This window comes from Mus caroli, unplaced genomic scaffold (genome assembly GCF_978045245.1).
Source record: "Mus caroli unplaced genomic scaffold, Mus_caroli_1 scaffold_16, whole genome shotgun sequence".
In the NCBI taxonomy this organism is placed as follows: domain Eukaryota; kingdom Metazoa; phylum Chordata; class Mammalia; order Rodentia; family Muridae; genus Mus; species Mus caroli.
The window spans coordinates 61,426,499-61,448,710 of record NW_028227271.1 but is presented as its reverse complement, the minus strand read 5'-3'; the positions used below and the strand labels follow the sequence as shown (position 1 = coordinate 61,448,710).

General features: G+C 38.7%; 1 protein-coding gene across 4 annotated transcripts in view; it reads right to left on the bottom strand.

The window, feature by feature from the left end:
• Rspo2 (R-spondin 2) overlaps window positions 1–22,212 on the bottom strand; it is a 152,512-nt gene that overhangs the window by 34,712 nt on the left and 95,588 nt on the right. For 3 of the 4 annotated variants that reach the window (XM_021184053.3, XM_029469447.2, XM_021184055.3), the window contains 2 exons: window positions 21,444–21,587; window positions 19,152–19,340 (listed from right to left, as the gene is read on the bottom strand). In XM_021184053.3, the coding sequence (XP_021039712.1) occupies window positions 19,152–19,340; window positions 21,444–21,587 (333 nt within the window). The remainder of the gene's footprint in view (window positions 1–19,151; window positions 19,341–21,443; window positions 21,588–22,212) is intronic. The other variant, XM_029469448.2, reaches the window with a different exon arrangement.

Below are 22,212 nucleotides of genomic sequence, written 5' to 3'. Positions count from 1 at the left end.
TGAATCTCAACAGTATCTTTTGAATCTTATTCCAGGTTATGATTACACGGACAATTCTCTTATAAACATGTGTCAAGACTTTAATAAGTAGACTCTGAAATTAATTCTATGAAGACAGTTTACATGCAGCATACCTTATATAATCACTGTAGATCCTTTATCAATTTTGTGAACTGGGAAGCTTCCTATATTGACTTTACTTTAAGAGCTGTCAACAGATAATCCATTAATCACAAATAAAATCCACTACAAAGTGTGGGAAATGGGAAATTAAGAGTCTCATCTCTCTGTTGAATATCCATTTTCTTGGCTATCAGCATTACTCATATCGTAATTAGAATCAATAGAAAGTCAGCATTTTTTCCTCAGACCCTTTCTGTTCACATAGAAATCTGCTGAGTTTGATGGTTAGCAGAACTCACTAATAGTGTAATTTTGAAGTAATACTAGGCTGAACAATCTATAAACATTGCAGATAAACTAGCAAATTATTAATAATTATTAATAAATCACACTAGAGATACTGAGAAACCTATCAAAGAAATGCCTGAAAAGAGGAGGGTGATTGAGCAAGGTTGTAGAGAGGCACATGGTTTTGACAAAAGACAACATATATCACTTTCTCCCAGGGCTATAGAACTGTCTTCAATGAACTGACTACAATTATCTGCCTCTCATTAAACTGCCATCACCTGCAAGGGGATGTTATCCCCCAGGTTGTTGGAGGAGGATGTCATATTCTGTAAAAACTTCATGGAATAAATTAAAAAAGAAAGCCTTAATCTAATCTCCATGTGTCTAGAGAAGAGCGTGGTCTTCTTAAGACCCCCAAAGTTGGCTGAGCTGTTCTTCCAAACCTATAATCTCTTCTACTTCCAGATTCCAACTGCAAGCTAAAACTCTTTCAGTTCAAATTAGATTTAGGAACCTTGGGGATAGTAGAAACTGGCCAGCTGAACAGGTCAATGTCTTTTTTTCATACTGTGTGAACATTTTGAAAACACTATTTGCAGTGCTATATTCTAACACCCAGAGTTCTTTCATCATAACATTGTAGTGATCTCAGAGATAACGATCTTGCTGGCACACAAGTTCCAATTAATTTAATTTCCTTACAGTGTAAGTATCAAAAATAAAGATAGACTTTTAAGATGTTTTGACTCTTGGTAATATGGCTTTCTGAACCAACACATAGATTTTTTTGAAACTTATTTTATTATAGTGTTATATAAAATTGCCTTATTTAAAATAATAATATTTGTATCCCTCTTAGGATAAAAAAGAAAAAAAGAAAAAAGAAAAGAAAAGAAAAATGGACTCCAAAGTTAGGTTTTGGTCAAAACAAAACAAACAAACAAAAAAACTATGCAGTTTCCTTTTTCTGGAGAGAGGTGTTTGGGACGAATAATTTGTTTTGATTTTGTTATTGTTAGAAGGAACAGATGCTAAACATCTTTTAAAAGTTTGAATGCATATACAAGCTATTTCTGAAACAAAAGTATAAAATGAACTAAAAGTGTGGCTTTTTTATTTTAGTAACCTTTTTTTCTGTCTGGACTTCTATCTCCAGTAGCGGACAAATGCACTAATTTCCTGAATATGGAAAATGCCAGCACTGAAGCTGAATAAAATTGAGTTTAAGATAATTACACTAGATTCCATCAAAGCAACTTGGCATGCATCAAAATTCAATTCCAGTTAGCTGATGAGATTTCAGCAGGCTGTTTAAGACACAAGAGAATAAACAAAAGGGGAGAGATGCTGAAAATGGTGTGACTACTGTCAACCAAAACGCAGAGCACAACACCAAACACTTCCCTCCAAGTAATGCCCAGGCCATTAAGACTCTCTCACACGCTCATGTGTGTGCAAATGTGAAAGGTTAACAAATTATGATACATTTCAAATTTTCAAATCCACTGCATGGATTTATTGCATTATTCTGACCATGGAGCTGTTTGCTAGTAAACAATGAAGCTGCTTAAGATGATACCCACTTGAGCAGTGTGTGATGAAAAATAAACCTTTTTGAAATGCCAGTGCTTGGGAGGTCACTGTCCTTGTTTGAACTCTTTTAAGCAAATCCTTAATAAATGTCAGTGATTATGAAAGGAACGGTCCAAATTAGGTTACTACCATTGTGCAAATGTTTGAGCTAGACACGTGCACATGTCATCCACCTGGTGGAAAGACTCCGAGTAGCGGTTTGTGGAATATACAGCTCTTATGTTTCTGATAAAAGTAGAGGCAAAATGGCAACACAGAACACACCGCTTCAAACGGTGCTACAGAAGCTGGCCAAATAGCTCTTAATTCAAAGCACATTTGATGACTGTATTAAGTCAATCTGTGCACATGGAGTTGACAATTATACCAAATGGAGGAAGTGCTGAAATGCAGCAGACACTTGACATTTGAGATAGAAATTACGTTAAATTACTCAAGATAGCAATACCTCTCTCAACATGTAAAATCCATGTATAGATGCAAGACAGATGCATGCAGCTTCCTTCTATAGGGTTTGACGTGAGATGAAAAGAAGAGAAGGGAGGGGGATGGGAGCCTTTATGAGATACATCTTACCTAAGTTAGTATTAAATTGCTTTTACCATGTCATTGCATCAGACATTCGAGAATGATATATAAGTACTTGGTATTTGGGAAAATAGACCCTTCAGACCAACCAGTCTGTTGTCAATTTCCTAAGTCCTCAGTGATAACGATATACATTACCAATTCACATTTCTACTTTTAGTTACTATCATGATCTAGATATTTAATAACTAAAGTAAGAGTGTACCAACACTGAACAGAAAAGACATTAAGACCTGTGAGAAATGTCTCTTGGGAAGAAGGCCAGAAAAACATTAAAAAGAATACTTTCAAAGGCAGTGCAAAATGACACCAAGCTTCATGTGAGGCCTACTGTGTGCTGTTGTGTTGTCTACAATTGTCTTAATCTCTTTTCTTGGTGCTGCAATAATACATGATGACAAAAAAAAAAAAGTCAAGGAAGAAGCAGTTTATTGTTGTCACAGTTCCAGGATATCGTTCAAAATGTCAGGAGCTTAAAACAGTGCATCACATCACATGCATCAGCAGGAAGCAGGAGGCAAAGAAGAATGGATACATGATCCTACTTGGCTCTCTCCACTTTTACACTTTAGAATCATGACAGGGAACAGCACCACCCACAGGGAGTGGGTCTTTCCACCTCCACACAGACATATACTTCCCAACATTTACTTCTAGAGGCCGGCCTGCCAGGTTATTCTAGGGACTGTAACACCACTAACCATCACAATGTGGTTTAGCTATAAAATTGGCATAGTCCAATAAAAGACTGTAAATATAAGAAATGTTTTTTTTAAATTATTTGTTCACTTTATAATCTTGCAAAGTCTACCACAAATAGGAACATAGTCCAGGCTAAGCTGCACACCACTACTCTGAGATGAAGCACTCTAAGAGTTAAAGGCTTTTTTCTTTTTTTATTATTATTATTAATCATTCCATTCGTTTACATCTCAAATGATATGCTACTTCCCGGTTAGCCCCTCAACCAAACCCCCATCCCATGATATCCCTCCACCAGCACCCCATTCACATCTGCCCTCCCCTTCCCCTTTGCCTGTATGAGCATGCTCACCCACCCACCCACACTCTCCTATCCCATCATTCTAGCATCCCCATACCCTGGGGCATTAAACCTCCCCAGGACCAAGAGCCACCCCTCCTGTTGCTGTCAGGAAAGGCCATCCTCTGCTACATATATCTCTGGAACCATAGATCCCTCCAGGTTCACTTCTTGGTCAGTAGCCTAGACTTTGAGAGAACTGGGTAGTCAGGCCAGACTATGTTGTTCTTCCATTAAATGCTTATTTCTATAGAAGGAATATATAAAATAAAAAATGTGAGTTGCCTAAGTATGTCCCAGAGATTAGTGTACACTGAATGATAGGGGACTATATAGTCTAAAGAATGCTAGGATTGGTGTCGAAGCAAAACTCAGCCTTTGTCTTGAAGCATTAATAATGCACCCAGCCTCTGGGCACCTTAGTTTTATAATGGAAGGAACACATTTAACACATCTGAAAGCTTTGCTAGGAAGCCAAGCTCTTTGTCCTCTGCTTTTCCTCCGAAACAAAACCCATGTATTTAGAATCTCCAGAGTGTGATGGAGGAAAAGGAAAGGATGAAATACCAGAGCCCTGACTGCTTGGCCTTCCCCAAAGCCTGGGGAAGAATCCCATAAAGCATGGCAAACTGCAGAGAGCCTAATTTGAACAGCCCTGAATGCAGGTCTCTAGACATTCTTGCCTGTCTTCAAAGTTTAATCACTAAAGTATAATGGACTGGAAGATTGACTCCCCAGAGCTGATGTACCATTGGCTGTAGGCACAGAAGTGATAACATACTTACAGAACCAGTAATCAACTGTACCCACATTTCTAACTTTATTTCTAACTTTACATTGCATTCAGGGTAGTGCTTGTAAGTTATATTACATATATATCACACCCAGGGTTTAACGTCTTGCTTAGTGGATGTCCTATATACGTAGTCTTGAGCTCATCAATGTGTCATACATTAGTGGCAGATACTTAATCTTCCATGTGATCGTTGTCTAGCCAACTTCACATTTTTCAAGCAATATTCTAACTGTGAGACCCAATTTGATAACCAACTCTTGCTGGTGATTTGACTCTGTCCTCTCCCCCGTCCTTCCTTCTCTACTCCTTTCAATGAGACCATTGGCCTTTTGCTCTCTGCAACATGCATTGGTTTAGACAAGTTATCCCCATGTATGTCTGCTAAGCTATACACATGTCTCATTTTTCATACTATCTTCCCTCTCAGCTCTGTTCATTTTTGCTAACACAGGCCTTTCACAACTGCAGTTCTGCACTCGGCTGTGTAGTCTTAGCAAACTAGCCTCTACTATTCATCTTGCAACTGCCATCCCTAGTAGGCACAGTTGATAAATGAATCAGTATATATGTATGACTTCTGTGTTCATTTCTAAAGGTAATGTGATCAGGCTAATAGAGGTAAGGCTTGCTCAGTACTGTGCCCTAATAAGGATGTTCACTGACTGCCTCCACTAATGTTGAAACTTAGTGTCTCTTTCACCACCCATCCCTACAGTGAAGTGAAATCAAATCAGCTTTGAACACACTGACGTATCAGTTAGATGGCATGGAAATATAATGATATAAAAAGACTTCAAGAACAAATAATAGAAAGAAAAAATGAGTGACCAATTGAGAATGAAGACTGGATAGGTAGGTAGTCTGTTAAAGGATAGAGGACAGAGGTCTGGGAACTGTAATGTATCTGTGTGGTAAAGTGCTATCCAAGCACACAGAAGATCCTGAATGTGATTTCTGGCATCATAACAAATAAAAAACATGCATTTTAGCCTTTACTGCATACAAAACATGAAAAGAATGGTATTATGTATTCCTTATGACAATCTTATGTCACAGGCACATGTAATTATCCCCATTATATAGATAGTGACACTAAAGATGCTTTTCAATTTTGCTTGCTTTTAGTGTTGACCAAAGATTTAAGTCCTGGTCTGTCTGTGTATAAGGACTGTATTAAGGGCTCAGAGCATTGCAATCCTGGGAAGCTTGTAAAAAGGATGCCCAAGTCAGGGGAAAGGAGCTGGACATTAGATATCAGCTATGGTAAACTGGGTACACTGGCAGCACATCTAGGGAAAGATGCCTACCAATGATTGAACTGAGAGACTAGAGTTCAGAAAGGAGCTAGTACGTATCACATGAAGCTGTGAGATAGGCGGAAAGCAAAACTGTGAGTACCATGGGTAGACTAGGTCATAGGAGGTAGTATTGGCAAATAACATGTGACAAAAAACATAACCTGCTTCCATGCTGTGACATGTTCATTCTACACATGTTAGAAAATTAAGAAACTTGATGTTATTTGATCAAATGTAAAACGCTATTCATTTCCTGTACTATGCTTTTCAAGATACTCATTACGTCTGCCGTTACTGAAGGCGTAGAATTGAAGCAAGGTCATGAGTTATCAAAGATGGTCAAGTGTGTGCTGGAAGATCAGAGGATGACAGCTGAAGAGCCCTGAGCAGACGGGGTTGTTACAGGAAGAGGAACTGAAATACAAGTAAGCTACACATTTCCTCCTGCCCCATGTCACAAAGGTAGCAAGTTAGCTACTACATGCCTTTCTCCTGAACCCAGTACTTTACTCAGAATTCCTTAAAACCTATGAGCCAGGCACTAACATGTCAGATAAGATCATTTTAGATTATACAGATGAAATTGGGCCTTGTGAGAACATTTTCATCCTTGACTTGAATAATATTTATGTGCTTTAAAGAAAATATACTAGAAAGGAAAATGTATTAGGGTGATAATATGACAGAGTAAAAAGAAAATAGAGAATAATCCATTCAAGGATCTGAGTAAACAGCACATGAAAAGAGTAAAAAACAGATATAGTTCACTTGGGGTAAAAGCAAAATATGCCTAGATTGAAAAAGAAAAAGGAAAAAGCCGAGGAGGAAATGTTTCACAAATACTAACCAGGGAATGGCCTGGCTTAGTAAGTTGGCAAACAGAGACAGAGGGGTCACAGCAGACTGGAAGCCAAGACAAAATCCTACTCTCATTAGAAAAGCAAGCAAACAGAAAAATGCATAAACATCAGGACTCCTAAGTATTTGCTGGTAATTCTACCATTAAAACCAGCCTCTTCTTAATGCTGGGCCCCAAGTCCAGAATGGACAGTTTATCCTCTCACCAACTGACACCTTCCTAAGGCAACATTCAGACACTTAGATTTATAGTTGGCTATCTACAAACATGCCTGCATTTTCAAATGTCTCCTGGCCTTTCCCCACCATACAAGACAAAGTCCAAAGTTCTCTTTGCCACAGACACCCTTCCCAGGCAGCAACTTAAAGTGTCTGCCATTAACTGCAGGGTTTGGCTTTCTCACACGGAGATTCTACCATGTCCATATTTTTAAAAAAATGCCCTGACACAGCATTATGAAACAAGAGAATCTTCAAAGATGATGTTGAGTTCATTTTGTGTTGGATATCTATCTACTGCTGGGCATAAGGCCTACACTAAATAAGAGTAGTTTGAATACCAAGTGAGACGCCGTTGGAGAAAACTAGTTTTTCCTTTGCAATTGTCAGCTGGAGCTACCCTCTGGGTTAAGGATGGAGGGTGGTGTTCACTTCTCTTCTCAGCTCCAGAACCCTATCTGGTGCACACCTGTGCAGGCCCTGTTCTGTGACTTCATGCATACACGCCATCTTGCTGTGTTTAGGGGACCTTGTTTCCTTGGTGTCCCCCCTCCCCTTATGTCTCTTACGATCTTTCTACCACCTCTACCACAGTTCTCTCAGAACTGATGGGAGGGATTTGACAGAGACATGCCAATTAAGAATGGAGTGTTCAAAGGTCTCTTACGCTCTGCTCATTGGCTGTGGTCTCTGCATCTGTTCTCATCTGCTTCAGGAGAACTGAGACAGCTTCTCACCATATTGCTCTGGTTTCTGGTTGTTTTCCACTCACTGACAGCAAAGTCATATCACTGAAGACAACTCAATGAATGCAGAGAAGTTAAACTGGTTACTATCCAATGTCTTCACCCCTAGTGACTAGTGTTCATGGTACTGGGCTGTGAGTATATCACAATGTTCTTAGGAGACATTTAATGGCTACTTTCTTTTAGCAAAACTGAAGTATTTGGTTTCCCCTTAGGTACTGGGCCTATCAAGTCTCAGGTTTTTGGTCACCCAGGCAGTGGTGCAGATGGGTTTCATCTCATGGAGTAGACCTTATATCTGCTAAGATCATGGTTGGTTACTCTCACAGCATTGTGCCACTATTACACCAGCATGTCTAGCAGGTATGGTACATAGAAGGGTTTGTAACTGTGTTAATGTTTACATTTCTTCTTTGGTAGCAGAGTACCTTCCAGTACTATGAGCACTAGTCAGTCCCTACTGAAGGCTCTCACTAGCTACCAGTGTGAATCCTTCCTTTTCATTGAGTTGTGTAGATGTCAGTGACAGGACCTTGTCATCAGTTTGTGGAGAGCAACTAGTTGGCAGTAACTTGAGTTATTTGAGGGTTCCTGTGGGGGTTTTCTGGCCACAGTTCAGTGATATGGATGTCATTCCTGTTACTGGAAGCTTCATTTGTTGGCAAGATATATCTATTTGAGAATCTCTCTCTCTTGATATTTGATGGTTTTCATTTAGATGAACTTTGTATGCATATATGTATTATTTGAAGAGGTTTCTACTAGGTTTCCATATGACCCCTCAAATGGTCATTTATCTGTCCCTCCACATATTCTATCCCTCACCCCTTCTAACCTCTGCTTCCATATTTGATCCTAATGGTCCATCCCCCAACCTTCTTCCTTTGTGTATGCAGTATGGATTTTGATTGCGAGTTTTTCTAGGATTCCCATGTGTATATGTGTGTCTTTGTGTCTATATATGCTTCTCATACTTTTTCTTTGACATTTAATCTTCTGTTCATTTGCTTTGTCCCATTTCAACTTGTTGGTTTCGTTCTATCTTTTATTATTTCTTAGCTGCCAGTTTGTTTTCTACTATGAGACCACAGAGAAATAGAGCCAAATGGGAAGAGAGTGAGGAGAAACTAGAAGAAGCTGGGGGAAAAGAAACCATAATCAGAACATATTATACGAAAACAATGTATTTTCAATAAATTAAAATTCCTGTTACTGGAAGCTTCTTTTATTGGCAAGATATATTTATTTGAGAATCTCTCTCTCCTGATATTTGATGGTTTTCATTTAGATGAACTTCGTATGCATATATGTATTATTATAATAATACAAAACTTATATAATAAGACAAGACTTCAAGACCTAGAGAGATAGTTCAGTAGTTAAGAGCACCCGAACCAGGAACAGAACAAGGTTCAACTCCCAGCATCCACATGGCAGCTCCAAGCCATCTATAACATCAGTTCCAAGGGATATGACACCCTCTCTGGCCTCCTGAGTAGCAATCATACACATGGTGCACATCCATGTACACATGCAGGCAAACACTCATAAAGTAAAAAAAAAAAAAAAAACCAAACAACAACAAAAAACAATCCTAACACAAGGTGTCCAGCCATCCCTGCTCTCCAGAGATCTTCCTCAGCCCTGATAACTAATAATCTCCCCTCCAACTAAATATCAGATCCTATTATAAGAGGCAATTGACATTTATGATATGGTTCTTTTGCTATCATGTTATACATATTCTTCTTCTTCACTGACTTGATTATCATTCTTGTTTAAATAACTCCCTTATCTCCATCTGTTCATTTCTTCAGAACATGGGAAGAATACGTAGACAGAGCAATCATAAAAGCATGGAATTGACAGAGCAGCAGATCTCACACAGCATCATCTCTGGGATGGTGCTCTACAACAAGTAAAGTGAGTTCAACTGAGGAAGCGTCTACTCAAGCTGCATGTGGTTTACTCATAACTAATAATTTTGATACAGATTAAAATCATCCAAGAACAGCCTTGGAAAAGAGACAAAAACCACAAAGGGCTTCTTAAAATATTAGTGTAGGGAAGTCCCTTGAGAGATCTTCCTTACCATCTAGTGAGTATACCATATTTACTGACAAGTTTCAAGGGCAGCTGTCCATCCTTAGGACAATAGAGCTGTATCATATGGAGAGATACTCCAGATGCCAAACTTTTACCTGCCCTGCAAAACCAATATTCACTGAAAGAATATTCTGAGTGATACCAGTCAAGTAAAAATGATGATAATTCAGAGAGTCCTATCTACACTGCCCCCACAACTTTGTGGAGTCACATCATGATTATAAACCCTCTATTTTCCATGAAGGGATATATGAATCTGCCTTCTGCGAACTCAGGTGTGACATACACAGTCTTCAGTACACCTCCCACCACAGGATCCACAGCTCTGGATGTGACTTCCATTTGAGAAATGTATTTTATCTGACAGTAACCTCCTCAGTGTGTCTATCCTTATGGAACCAGAATATTTTGTGAGAAGTAGCAATTACCTCAACTATATTCTATAATGGAAATCCTTCTCCTCCAACATCAATTAACTGCACATACTTCAATGTCTTCAGATTTTTATTTATCCTCATATTTTTACATTTGGGTGTCTTTGTTTTATCATGCAGTGATGTACTTTTTTACACTATCACTAAATATGATGGGCATTTAAAAAGATATAAGAACTCTGTATTAATTATTAAATGTCTCTTGGTCAGACAATTTTATATATCTTATTCCTAGTCTTCAAAGTCCTTAAATAAAATAAAATACTAGATCTATGAAAAATTATGTCTGTGTATCACAGAGATGCTGACATGTTCAGCAAAAATGTTCCCTAGTTGCATGTTAATAGTGAAAACGTTTGTCAAACCTGTTATGCAAAATAACTGTATCATCGTAGCTACTTCTGTATGGTGGCAATGTGAGTCATACTGGGATTTTAGTAAAATCTGCCACTCTTTCCAACAAAATGTTCTCTTGTTGCCTCTAGCCCTGGAGATAATCACAAGTATAGCTGGAGTTCAGCCCAGTAGCTGCAGAGGTGGCACAGGAAACCTGAGTGAGTGCACCAACTTGCTCCTATTCTCTATCAACACCACAGAAAGATCACAGGTGTCAGTGGTGGAAAAATGATTTCTAATAAATATTAGGGGATTTTTAGGCAAGGCTTTCTTGTATCCTAGGGGGTAAGATGATGTCTCCTATAAAGTGGATAGTCCGCATCCAACACCATTCGTGTCCTATTAAAGTTGTTTTTATTTTTGGAGAGTCACAAAGAATGGTTTTACATCATTCACATTAAGACCAAACTAGCTTGCTGCTGAGTAAAATTCATAAAAGAAAGAAAGGCCCTCTGGAATTTTCCTCTTTGCTTTGTTACACATTGGACTTCAGGCCTTCGGTGGCACATGTAGTTGAGAAATTCTTTTTATAAGTGCCCATAAAAGAGGCTGGAACATGGTGCCCCAGACTATGATTAACTAGGTCTGGTAGAGGTTCCAGATGGAAAGTGCCGAGTATGGCTGAGAGGTGTAGCTTCTTTCTCTTGCTTGCTCATTGACTGTCCTCTCTGGGCAAGCAAGGGTAGCATCTGAACTGTCTCACAACAAAGCGGAGAAAGAATTCTAATTTCACTCCTTTGAATTCTGTAAGAGCCCTGAACTTATATTTTTCATGCCCATGCCTATGCCCAGAGTTTTGCCTGGTTTAACCATCTATAAATTGTATGTTTTCCATCTTTCCTACAGGAAGATCCTTTGATATTCCACATTTCCACAGAACTTACACGTAGCTATGTGAGTGTCAATAAACCTAAAAAGAACATGATTTCTAAAAAACAGCAAAAATGGGTGCACCACCACTTGAAACAGTGGCACAAACCAGGCATCCAAACATTTGGGAAGTGGCACTCCAAAAGACTCTGGGCTTTCTAAGCACTGTATACACAACACACACACACACACACACCACTACTACTGACACTACCACCTACAACAATAGCAATGAAAATTTCTACTACCACCAACAGCAGGGTACCAATGTTTATCCTCTGCTCATTTTCTAAGAATAAGAGAAAAGAAAAATTTTAAAGTTGGGCATGATAGAAAGGCTCAGAAAAGGGCACTTCTCAAGATAACATTCAGCCCTTAAAATAGGAGTTTTAGACACTCTACAGCCAGAATTTTTTGTGAGCAAGTAGATCAGTTTTGGATGATGAGGATGATGGTGATGATAAACATTTACAAATGGGCAGCTATGGGTAACTTCAGGTTTACAATCACTACAAATACTATGCATGTATACAAATTACCCAGAAGCACTATGATTTCCTTAATTCAAAATCACCACAAACACAAACCAATGATGGCTAAAAGAAATACAACAAAGTATTTAGCAGAACACAGAGAAATGCAAAACAAAACAAACAAACAAACAACAAAATCTGTTTAGATGCTTCAGATGAAAACATGCATTAACGACACCTTTGACAAGGTGTAAGTCTCAGAAGGAAAGTATTTTTGTCTAATCCTTTCTTCCAAAGTATCCTTGAGACTGGCATGTAGAAAACTGACCACATAAATTGCAACTCAAATGTAAACAAAATGTTGAGAAATAAAGAACACATGTCTAAAGCATATTTTCTTGACCCTGTCCTACCGAAATTGTGCTTATTTCCTGTTCTTGGTTTAATCCATCCCCATCTACAAGCATCTTTAGTTCTATTATTTAATGCTTAGTCTACAGGAGACTGTCAGTTTATATACTCTCTCTCTCTCTCTCTCTCTCTCTCTCTCTCTCACACACACACACACACACACACACACACAAATAGAGATTAGTGAGATATTATTAGTGTCACCTTTTAAAAGTAGATGTTTAGAGAACTTAAGATTCTAAGTTGCTAAATAATATTGTCATTTGCTTCCTACTAACAAAAGAACTACTTCTGAAAATAAAGTAGTGGGCAAGAATCAGGTAATGCCCATAATCAGGATTAATTATTTTCAGATTGAAATAGTATATAGTTCCAGGTTTCATATTTACCTTGTTGACATATTGCTAAGAAAACAAGTGTGGCTGAAAGAATTACACTATGACAAACTAACAGTGAGCACAAGCAGTCACAACACCAAATACAGAAAGCTACTGAGCATCTGTCAGAGCATCACCTAAGAGGCTGATTACGGAAGTGTTTAAGAGAGAAAGGCAATGATGGGTACAGATCTATCATATTTGGAATTGATGCTAAATGTGACACACACACACACACACATACACACAAGCAGCCTCATCCAGAAAGCTGACCTTGAAGCACTAGATATGAAAGGACTGTCTTGAGGCCACATATCCTGGTGAAGTGAAGACCAGCAACACTAAAATTATAGGAGGGTAGGATTTTCATAGAGTATGAGTCTAAGCACAGTTAGTGGTCCCATGCTTTGGCAAATATGAAAGATGACCTCTGGATTTCACCTCACTTGTTATTCTACATAGCAAGATGTCAGGAAGGAATGGAGGTAGCATGAAGATTTGGGTTCCTTGTGATCCAATACAGTCGTGGCTTTTCCTTTAACCTTCACTATAGGAACAAGGAAAAGCCACAAGAGACTCAGCCTTCCTATGCAGCAAGACTTTGGTCAAACTCTACACTGCCACTAGCAACTTCCTAAGGGCCAGTCAGAGTCTCCCAGGCACTCACTGGATCATCCTCCTTCCCCAAAATATTGTGGGATAACCAAAAATATTAAAATAGTCATTGAGTCAACAACTACAACACATGTATCCTTGATCTTCAAAGGACCCCTTCCCTCAGATTCCTGACCAAACACCAACTCTCACCTCTCTCTAAATAGGAAATCAGTCTGGCGGTTCCTCAGAAAATTGGACATAGTACTACCGGAGGATCCAGCAATACCTCTCCTGGGCATATATCCAGAAGATGTCCCAACCGGTAAGAAGGACACATTCTCCGCTATGTTCATAGCAGCCTTATTTATAATAGCCAGAAGCTGGAAAGAACCCAGATGCCCCTCAACAGAGGAATGGATACAGAAATTATGGTACATTTACACAATGGAGTACTACTCAGCTATTAAAAAGAATGAATTTATGAAATTCCTAGCCAAATGGATGGACCTGGAGGATATCATCTTGAGTGAGGTAACACAATCACAAAGGAACTCACACAATATGTATTCACTGATAAGTGGATATTAGCCCAAAACTTAGGATACCCAAGATATAAGATACAATTTCCTAAACGCATGAAACTCAAGAAGAATGAAGACCAAAGTGTGGACACTATGCCCCTTCTTAGAATTGGGAACAAAACACCCATGGAAGGAGTTACAGAGACAAAGTTTGGAGCTGTGATGAAAGGATGGACCATCTAGAGACTGCCATTTCCAGGGATCCATCCCATAATCAGCTTCCAAACGCTGACACCATTGCATACACTAGCAAGATTTTGCTGAAAGGACCCAGATATAGATGTCTCTTGTGAGACTATGCCGGGGGCCTAGCAAACACAGAAGTGGATGCTCACAGTCAGCTATTGGATGGATCACAGGGCTCCCATGGAGAAGCTAGAGAAAGTACCCAAGGAGTTAAAGAGATATGCAACCCTATAGGGGGAACAACATGATGAACTAACCAGTACCCCGGAGCTCTTGTCTCTAGCTGCATATGTATCGAAAGATGGCCTAGTGGGCCATCACTGGAAAGAGAGGCCCATTGGACTTGCAAACTTTATATGTCCCAATACAGGGGAATGCCAGGGCCAAAAGAATGGGAATGGGTGGGTAGGAAGTGGGGGGGGGGGAATAGGGGACTTCTGGGATAGCATTGGAAATGTAATTGAGGAAAATACGTAATAAAAAAAATATTAAAATTTTTTTAAAAATTGAAATAAAAAAAAATAAAACATGGGTCAGCACACCTCAGGGAAAGCCCTCCTTGCCCTGCTTTTCTTTCCTATACAGCCTATGCCTACAATGAAATTATATAGGCTCATCCTATATAGTTCTATATACTCATCCTATATACTCATCCTATTTACTTCTTTACTACAGAGTTAGTATTTCTAAGAAAAACTCAAGAATTCTTTAAGCAATAGAACAGTAAGCACTAATCCACAAACATCTAACAAAACTTGCTGCTAGAGCCAGAGAGCTACTTAAACAAGAAAACACACTTTACTATAGGAGCCAAAGAACCTGACTTTGCCCCCTGGAACAAAAAGGGTAGGAAAGAATTAACTCCACCAATAGCTGACTGTGAGCATCCACTAATGTGTTTGCTAGGCCCTGGCCTAGTCTCACATATATAGTCTCACAGCTCACATATATAGTCTTCAGTACCCCGGAGCTCTTGACTCTAGCTGCATATGTATCAAAAGATGGCCTAGTCGGCCATCACTGGAAAGAGAGGCCCATTGGACATGCAAACTTTATATGCCCCAGTACAGGGGAGCGCCAGGGCCAAAAAGTGGGAATGGGTGGGTAGGGGAGTGGGGGGGGAGGATATGGAGGACTTTTGGGATAGCATTGGAAATGTAATTGAGGAAAATACGTAATTAAAATATATTAAAAAAAAAGAATTAACTCCACAAAGTTCCTTGCCCCTGTGCCTCTGTATTTGTCTCTGTCTCTTCCATCGTTATCCTTTAACATCTTGTGGTTGTTTTCCCACTTATCATTCAAATATATAATAGCCCATTTATCTTTTTCTCTTAAAACGCTGCCTAATATACAACTTAAACTAGAGGTGAAATTTCTCCCATCCCATAGAGTTTTTGAGCTATTACTAAACTATACTCTTCCCACCAGGATGAGATCTAACACTGGGGAGCTGAGAAGGGATGGCTGCATCTATAGCAAGTACAACTTTGACTCTTTAGGGGTCTACTCTTCCTCACACTTGTTTCCCAAAGACATTATCAATTCATTGTCTTGTCTTTTTTTTCCTCCTGTGGTTTCTTATTCTCCCTCGTCTCTTCTTGTTCCTCCCTTACACTTCTCCTCTTTGGTAGCTAAGCCAGCAGTAACACCTACATTTAAAATAACTCTTCTTTTGTCTTTGAAGGTTGAATACACAGAAGTCATTTTTGGAGCAGGAGAATGAAAACCCACCAATTGCAGATGGCTTAGCACATGTTCAGGGCAACAACCACCAGAAACACAGTCATCTCCACAGTCACTCTGGGCTCTTTCCCTTGTCTTCTATGGGGAAACCACAGACCTCACCTGTTCCTTTTAGCAATTAATCCTGCAATTGCTGGAGTTTAGAAGAAGTCTAAATCTTAGAGATCTCCCCCATCAGTATTTGCAGTTTATAAATGAGGAAATAAGAGCCAAGTATTAAGTGACTTGTCAGGGGGGTCACAAAAGTTATGAGTTGACAGGATGTAGACACCCAGACCATAGACCAAATCTCTGAGGACTGATAGGAAAGTCCAAGAAATCTTACATGTTTCATTCATAGCCGAATAAAAGGCAACTGATCGAAACCAAGAGTTTAGAAATGAAATGGGTACTTTAGCACAAATACATCTACTAAAATTTCTATATAGTTTTTTCCTTTTGCCCCTCACAGGCAGATCAGGTTGTGATGGGTAAAAATCTAGAATGCTCTATCATTACACTGAGATGTTTTTCTTGTTATTTTTACTTTCCTAGTTGTTCATTTTCCCCTATTTAATAGCTTTCAGTGTAACATCTTAGACACGCAGCAGCTATTCCACGATGCTGACCTCTAACTCTGGCCTTTCCGTAATCGAAAGCAGCTGATTTTAATATGCCTGTGCTCCAGTGTGAAGGGGGCTCAGGCTGCATTTGAGTGCAATCAGGTTAAGATTGGCTCCAACGGGAGAAAAATCCATACATATGTTGAAAAGATCTGAAAAATGCCTGTATTTCCAACCTGATTACGACTTACATTTTTGCATGGTTTGTCAAAGCAGATCACTGAAATCAAATCAAGATGGAAAGGGGGATAACGCGGTTTTCTTCTCCATTCTTCCTGTAATCAGCATGACCAGCTGAAGAAAGGGACTTTCCCCAACTCTCACCTGAGGCAAGGTGGGACTCTCCACTGGAGGTTATGCCAATTTTTAGCAACCGATGCCCACGTTCCACAATTAATTTCTTAGTTCTTATATCCTACATTTGTAATTAGAAGTCATTTTATTACAGAGCCCTTAATTTCTACTAATTTAGCTTATTTGCCTTTAAATCAAACAATAAAACAAGTTCCAGAATATCTATGAAAACCCTATTATAAAGACATGAGTGTTTGTTATTTGACATCTAGACAAAAAACAAATCATGTTAGTAACTGAAAATTAGATAGTTACAGAGATTAGAACAGTGCTTAATGGAAAAAATATGGTTAAAACGTACATAAAGTTTAAGCTAGAATCTATCTCTGATTCACTTGTTTGAAAGGGGAAAAAAAAGAGCAAATCAGTCTTCAGCCATTTTTTTGTGGCACAATTTATCAGTGGAGTCAATCATATTCCATTAAAATGGTAACTGTTGGTGGCACAAATAATGCAAATGTAATAAACATTATGGTTAACAACCTATCCGTTCTCTAGAAAACTCTCAATCATGACTAAGGCCAGAAAAATAAAAGGCTGCAAAGGGTAGAGTGGTATCAGGGCTCTTATTACACATAAGCATGTTTGTTACCAGAATATTTTCAGTTTAATTTTTGCTATTAATGTAAACCACAATTGCAGGACCATGTTGCCTGAAAAGGAGTGGGGGGAGGGGAAAGTTATATAAACAATACACAACAAGGAAAGTCTTTCTTTTCCATACCTGAATACATCAGCTTTGCTTTTAGGCGAAAGGTTGTAGGTTAAATGCTCTCAGCTATCCAAGACATGGCTTATTAGTTTTGTAAGAAAATATTTTCTTATATTTTGACTGAAAAATACCCACTTTAAGTGAACAAAACCATCCTTGTTAGTGAAAAGCAGACCCAAAAAAACTTTGTTTCAAAGGCCCAGTAAGGAAAAGCAAGACTAATTCAAGAGGAAAAGCTGGCTCCTCCCCCGGAGCTTCTGAATCTGGATCTAATCGTCCTCAGAGGGCAGCTGGAGTCGTCCAGACTTCAGTCTCGTCTTTCTCCATGGATCATGGACAGTCTCTATGAGGCAGCAGAGTGTGGCTAGAAACTCACTGTAGGCAGCTCTGTGGTCTTTGGTTGGGCTTGAGTGAAAAGGTTGAGAAGTCACTCACCAACAGTGGGTGAGGGGGGAAGAGGGCAATCCAAAGTTTGGAGTATTTTAAAGGCACTTTTCCAAAAACAACTTTCCTTTTGTTTTGTTTTGTGCTTTTTAAAAATTTGTACATTTGAAAACAAAACAAAACAAAATACACCTCGGTTGGATCTGTGGCAATATGGCTTTGGCCAGTGGTACAGAAAGTGTCAACAAGTGATTACTGCTTTACAAAGCACACTAACATTGTGAAAATTCCATATGAATATGCTGCATGGCTCAGTCAGTAATATGCTTGCTGGACCGTTATGAAGAGCAAAGTTCGTCTACCCAGCATCTACATACAAGTCAGGTAACTCTAGCCTTGCAGAAAGTGCATAGAGACAGAGGGTCCTAGGGCCTTGCTGGCCAAACAGTCTAGCCAAATTAGTGAGTTCCAGGTCAGTATGGAGCCATGCCTTTAAAAGGTTGAAAACAATAAAGGGAGATGCCTAATGTTGCCATCTGGCCTCCACATTCACACACATGTACACATACATGTCACAAACACACATGTATTCACAACCCATATACGCATATACACAAGAATTGCATTTTGATCTCCTGGTTCTGTGTTGTCCAACACCTTGCTAGGTACTCCTCTCCTAATTTCCAAATGACCCTAATCCAGCTATTATAGAATAATGACTGCAAATCAATATAATTATTACAAAGAGTTAAGCACACACATACCAGTAGCTGTTTGCTACAAATTATTATCAAAACAAAGAGACAGGGATAATTGTGGTAACATTAAGGCAGGGTTTTTTCCTCCCAGTGTTTGGATAAGTTTATTTTAAGTTGTCATCTTCAACTAGTAATGATGCAGATAATTTTACAGATTCTATAAACTTTTGAATCTAAACTCTTCTCAACTGAACGTTGGCTCCTTCTTCTGAGCACCATCCGCAAAGGCCCAACTTCATACGAACCTTTATTATGGCACATTTGAAAACACAGAGAGAGAGAGAGAGAGAGAGAGAGAGAGACACACATACACATACACACAGAGAGACACATACACACAACCCACACTTTTAGAAATCTCATTTTTGAAAGCATATAGATACTCCTTCAAGCTATGTAAAACCTATTAAAACAGCAAATAAAATGTTCACTGTATATAAATCACAACTTAAGCATTTGTTTCTTTAAAAAAAAAAGGTAGGATTTTTATCTCATCTCCAATGTTAGTATCAGGTTTCCATCATGAATAAATAGCATTTACTGGGAGAAGGAGGGAGGAAGGAAAATTTCAGAAAGCAGGCAGCACATGAGCATAACTGTTTAGACCCACCTCCTGGACAGTGCCTCATGGCCATCTTGCATCTCCTGGACTCCGCAATGGTCGGACATGGTATTGTGTCTTTTGCTGGCTTTTTAACAATCTGCCGTGTTCTGGTTTCCAGACCCCATTTAAATCCACACGTGCGGTTGTTTCTGCTACACGTTCCCCATTCGCTCCAAGGACCAACTTCACAACCTTCTGATAAAGATTTAAAAGATACAAACACAGATGGCAGTTGGGTGTCCACTTTTCATTAGACTTTATCCATCACCTCCACCACAAATATCAAATAGCAGGTTATGTATTCTGTAGGATCTACACTCATCTTTCTGGAACTACAGTTGTTTAAGTCACAGAGCATTGACAGTTAAGACAAACAAATTCCTAGTAAGCAATTAAAGGCCTCGTGCTTTCCATCTGTCCTGTTTTCAAAGGAATACTGCTGGTAAGGCCTAGATGCAAAACTGTATCATCTCTAGAAGATGATCTCTAAACAGACAAAACCTAAAACAGAACAGGCTCTCTGCATGCCATGACAGAAGATAGAAGCTGACAGGCTAATTTCCCATGCCCTACTCCAAATCTATAACTGTGTTTGTTTTAAGTTCTAGAAGGTAGGCAAGGAGGTGTGTGTGTGCGTGCGTGTGTGTATGTGCTTGTGTGTGTGCCGCATGCATTTCTGATTCTGCATAATCTATCTATTTGTTAACAAGTATGCTGATATATTTCAAAACCTCTATATCTATGCTGTATAATATAAATTCCTAGGCATGGGCAATGTTTATTGTCCCTTTTTATAAGATTATGGAGTAGTGGTGGAGGTGGGAGGAGAGCGTGCAGAGCTGAGACTCCTAACAGACTTGCAAAGCTGCCCCTGTGTGTACATGAGGACCCCAGCCTGGAGTCTACACTTAACACACGGCATTTTCAAACTCAGTAGGCACCAGGGCCAATTCTGTAATTTTTCGAACCCACCTAAAATTGATATATAGGCCAATGCACAGGATTGTCATGAAATATTATGCACATTTCCATTCACAATTTCTAACAGGTGTGTCTCTTATTAAAAGCTAAAACAACACTCAGAATATATGCTTTAGTGGCTCTCTCATTTTTAGTTGAGTGATAATCTGCATGTACTAACACATATAAATACAATTACAACACATTTCTTTCCAAACCACACTCTTAAGTAAATTTTCCTCCACAATAGTTTGCAAAATATTTCAGCAACATTTCTACAGTGAAAAATTGTCACGTTCCATTTTAAAATCTCTCCTTTTAAGAAATGGGAAGTAGGGGGCAGTTAGATGGCTCAGTGGATAAGAGCACTGACTGCTCTTCCGAAGGTCCTGGGTTCAAATCCCAGCAACCACATGGTGGCTCACAACAACCCATAGTGAGATATGACACTCTCTTCTGGTGTGTCTAAATACTTACATATAATAATAAATAAAATAGTTTAAAAAAGAAATGGGAAGTATAATTGATGATTATTGCACATCAAATCCGGTATATAATGTACCTAGTAAAATTTGAGGGAGATGGACATGAAATTAGAGTTTAGAATCAATCAATGTATTTGGCAAATTTACCTGTTAATCACTGGCACACACACGGTATTTTATAAACATTCATCAATCAGTAGCCTCTATGCAAATAAAAGCCTACTTTGCACTTGGTACAAAAGCAAGACTTTATGTGAGTTCATATGAAGCCTGTAAAATGTATGATTATTTTTTCACACCACTATGTATATTAAAGTATGCATTCTATAGATCTAAAACTCAGTTAATAGCAAACTCACTTTAATAAATTTTGTAAAATGTGGTCAGTCATCAAGAAAATACATTTCAGCACAAAGGTATTCTTTCAACTTAAGTTTTTTTACACAGATGGCTTAGCAAGAAGGTCCATGGTTCATTTGCTTGCATGGCTAAGATTATAGGATGGCTGGCATGACACTGCTGGGACGTTTTATTATTCTACTAAATAAAATGTTTTTCTCTAACAGTACTAATAACTTAATAAGAAATGGATATATTACAGATGATAAACGTTATCAGCCCTTAAGTAGCCTAACTTGGCAAATACATAACTACCAAATGTTGAAACAAAGCTATCCATCATCGTGATGCCTAAAATATTCAAAATCAGCAAACAAAAACCCTTTTAGTTCTAATGAACAACAGAACCCATTTACTTTTAGGTTGACTTTATCCAATATGAGTATTTGCAGAAACAGGCATAAAAAATTGCAATGAAATTTTGAATTTGAAAGTTGAATTAAGAATTACTCACCTACACATTCCATAGTCTCATCTAACGATGCGAAACCATCTGGACACTCATCAAAGCAGCGGCCTCTATGCAAATAAAAGCCTACTTTGCACTTCGTACAAAAGTCTTTGCTAAAGCAAGAATCACAGTTTTCTATTCTGCATCCTACAAACAATGTTAAAGAGAAAAAAAATAGTTATGCATTGGTTACCTCAAGCAAAATGTTAATGATCAGAGAAATACTTGTACATACTCTGATTTATTTATGTCATAGCATTCTAATCCATCCCTAACTCTCCCAACAGCTTACCATATTAATAAGCTAGGTCAGAGTGCCAGCAAAGGGCTTGAGACAGCAGGAAACTCCAGAAATGTTTGCGAGTTGAAATGGGATTAAAGCAGGTGATTATATAGAATATTCTCTGACTACAAGTTACACCATTTCTAAGACTGATATCTGCTCTGCCTTTCAAAGTCTTACAGTAGAAAACAGAATGGGAACTCTTGTCAGATAGTCGGGAAAATATCAAATTTCAAAGTATATTTAAATGCCTGGTATGTTACCTAAAGCACATGTCAATGCTCTCTTCCTTTTTGTTCAGAGAATGATGTGACACATGGGCAAAGAAAAGATCATTTTTGTGGAGACATCACTGTGCCAAGGCCTTTACATATATATTTCCACTTACTCTTTCCCATTGAGTGGAACCCACAATTTGTAAATGAGGATCCCAGGCACTAAAAAGTCAGTCACACAGGGAGTATTGGATGCTTTGTTTATGACTGGGCT